Source organism: Neovison vison, chromosome 11 (assembly GCF_020171115.1).
Source record: "Neovison vison isolate M4711 chromosome 11, ASM_NN_V1, whole genome shotgun sequence".
In the NCBI taxonomy this organism is placed as follows: Eukaryota; Metazoa; Chordata; class Mammalia; order Carnivora; family Mustelidae; genus Neogale; species Neogale vison.
In genome coordinates this window covers 180,824,752-180,826,942 of record NC_058101.1, presented here as the reverse complement: position 1 = coordinate 180,826,942, position 2,191 = coordinate 180,824,752, and the positions used below count along the sequence as shown (strand labels likewise).

General features: G+C 39.4%; 1 protein-coding gene across 1 annotated transcript; it reads left to right on the top strand.

The window, feature by feature from the left end:
- Positions 1 to 1,519: 1,519 nt before the first annotated feature.
- Positions 1,520 to 1,972, top strand: LOC122890385 (40S ribosomal protein S18-like; the record flags this gene model as incomplete). Its single annotated transcript, XM_044226006.1, has 1 exon — positions 1,520 to 1,972. A coding segment is annotated over one exon (405 nt), but the record flags the coding sequence as incomplete, so codon positions are not given.
- Positions 1,973 to 2,191: the final 219 nt, after the last annotated feature.

Below are 2,191 nucleotides of genomic sequence, written 5' to 3'. Positions count from 1 at the left end.
AATCTGAGGGTTTTGAAGGGGCGGGGGGTGGGAGGTTGGGGGAACCAGGTGGTGGGTATTGGAGAGGGCACGGATTGCATGGAGCACTGGGTGTGGTGCAAAAAACAATGAATAATGTTACACTGAAAATAAATTTTAAAAATTTTTAAAAAAAGCAAAGAAAAAGAAAAAAAAAGATTTAAAGCAATATAATTTAATGATTTTGTAGATTCCCTCATAGTCTTCTTGAACTGAGTTTAAATTTTTGTGCTACATGTTTAATGCAATCTCTATCAAAATACCATTAATTTTTTTCAAAGAAATGGAACAAATAATTCTAAAATTTATATGGAACCAGAAAAGACCTCAAGTAGCCAGAGGAATGTTGAAAAAAAAAAAAAAAAAGCCAAAGGTGGTGGCATCACAATTCCAGACTTCAAGCTCTATTACAAAGATGTCATCATCAAGACTGTATGGTACTGGCATAAAAACAGACATATAGATCATTGGAACAAAATAGAGAGCCCAGAAATGGACCCTCAACTATATGGTCCAACTAATCTTTGACAAAGCAGGAAAGAATGTCCAATGGGGGGAAAAAAACAGTCTCATCAAATGGTGTTGGGAAAATTGGACAGCCACATGCAGAAAAATGAAACTGGACCATTTCCTTACACCACACACAAAAATAAACTCCAAATGCGTGAGAGACATCAATGTGAGACTGCAATCCACCAAAATCCTTGAGGAGAACACAAGAGCAACCTCTTTGACCTCAGCTGCAGCAACTTCTTTCTAGAAACATCGCAAAGCAAGGGAAACAAGGGCAAAAATGAACTATTGAGACTTCATCAAGATCAAAAGCTTTTTGCACAGCAAAGGAAACAGTCAACAAAACCAAAACGTAACTGACAGAATGGGAGAAGATATTTTCAAATGACATATCAGATAAAGGGCTGGTATCCAAAAGAACTTATCAAACTAAACACCCAAAGAACAAATATTCCAATCAAGCAATGGGCAGAAGACATGAACAGACATTTCTGCAAAGAAGACATCCAAATGGCCAACAGGCACATGAAAAAGTGCTCAACATCAGTTGGCATCAGGGAAATACAATCAAAACCACAATGAGATACCACCTCACAATAGTCAGAATGGCTAAAATTAGAAAGTCAGGAAACAACAGGTGTTGGCGAGGATGCAGAGAAAGGAGAACCCTCCTCCACTATTGGTGGGAATGCAAGCTGGTGCAGCCACTCTGGAAAACAGCATGGAGGTTCCTCAAAAAGTTGAAAATAGAGCTACCCTATGACCCAGCAATCGCACTACTGGGTATTTACCCTAAAGATACAAATGTAGTGATCCAAAGGGGCATGTGCACCTGAATGTTTATAGCAGCAATGTCCACAATAGCCAAACTATGGAAAGAACCTAGATGTCCATCAACAGAAGAATGGATAAAGATGTGGTATATAGCACATCTTTATATATATATATATATATATATATATATATATATATATATATATATTACACTAATATCGATGGGTGGCAGAAAATAGCCTTCGCCATCACTGCAATTAAGGATGTGGGGCGAAGATACGCACATGTGGTGTTGAGGAAAGCAGACATCGATCTCACCAAGAGAGCCGGAGAGCTCACTGAGGATGAGGTGGAACGTGTGATCACCAGTATGCAGACCCCTCGCCAATATAAGATCCCAGACTGGTTTTTGAACAGACAAAAGGATGTGAAGGCTGGAAAGTACAGCCAGGTTCTGGCCAATGGCCTGGACAACAAACTCCGTGAAGACCTGGAGAGACTGAAGAAGATCAGGGCCCACAGAGGGCTGCGCCATTTTTGGGGACTTCGTGTCCGAGGCCAGCACACCAAGACCACAGGGTGCCGGGGCCGCACCGTGGGTATGTCCAAGAATAAATAAGTCTGTAGGCCTTGTCTGTTAATAAAATAGTTTATACACCTAAAAAAATAGTAAATGATTATATATATATATAAATATATATATATCTTTACACACACACACACACACACACACAATGGAATACTATGCAGCCATCAAAAAATGAAATCTTGCCTTTTGAAATGATGTGGATGGAACTAGAGGGTATTATGCTAAGCGAAATAAGCCAATCAGAGAAAGACAATTATCATATGCTATCCCCAATATGAAGAATTTGAGAGGCAATGT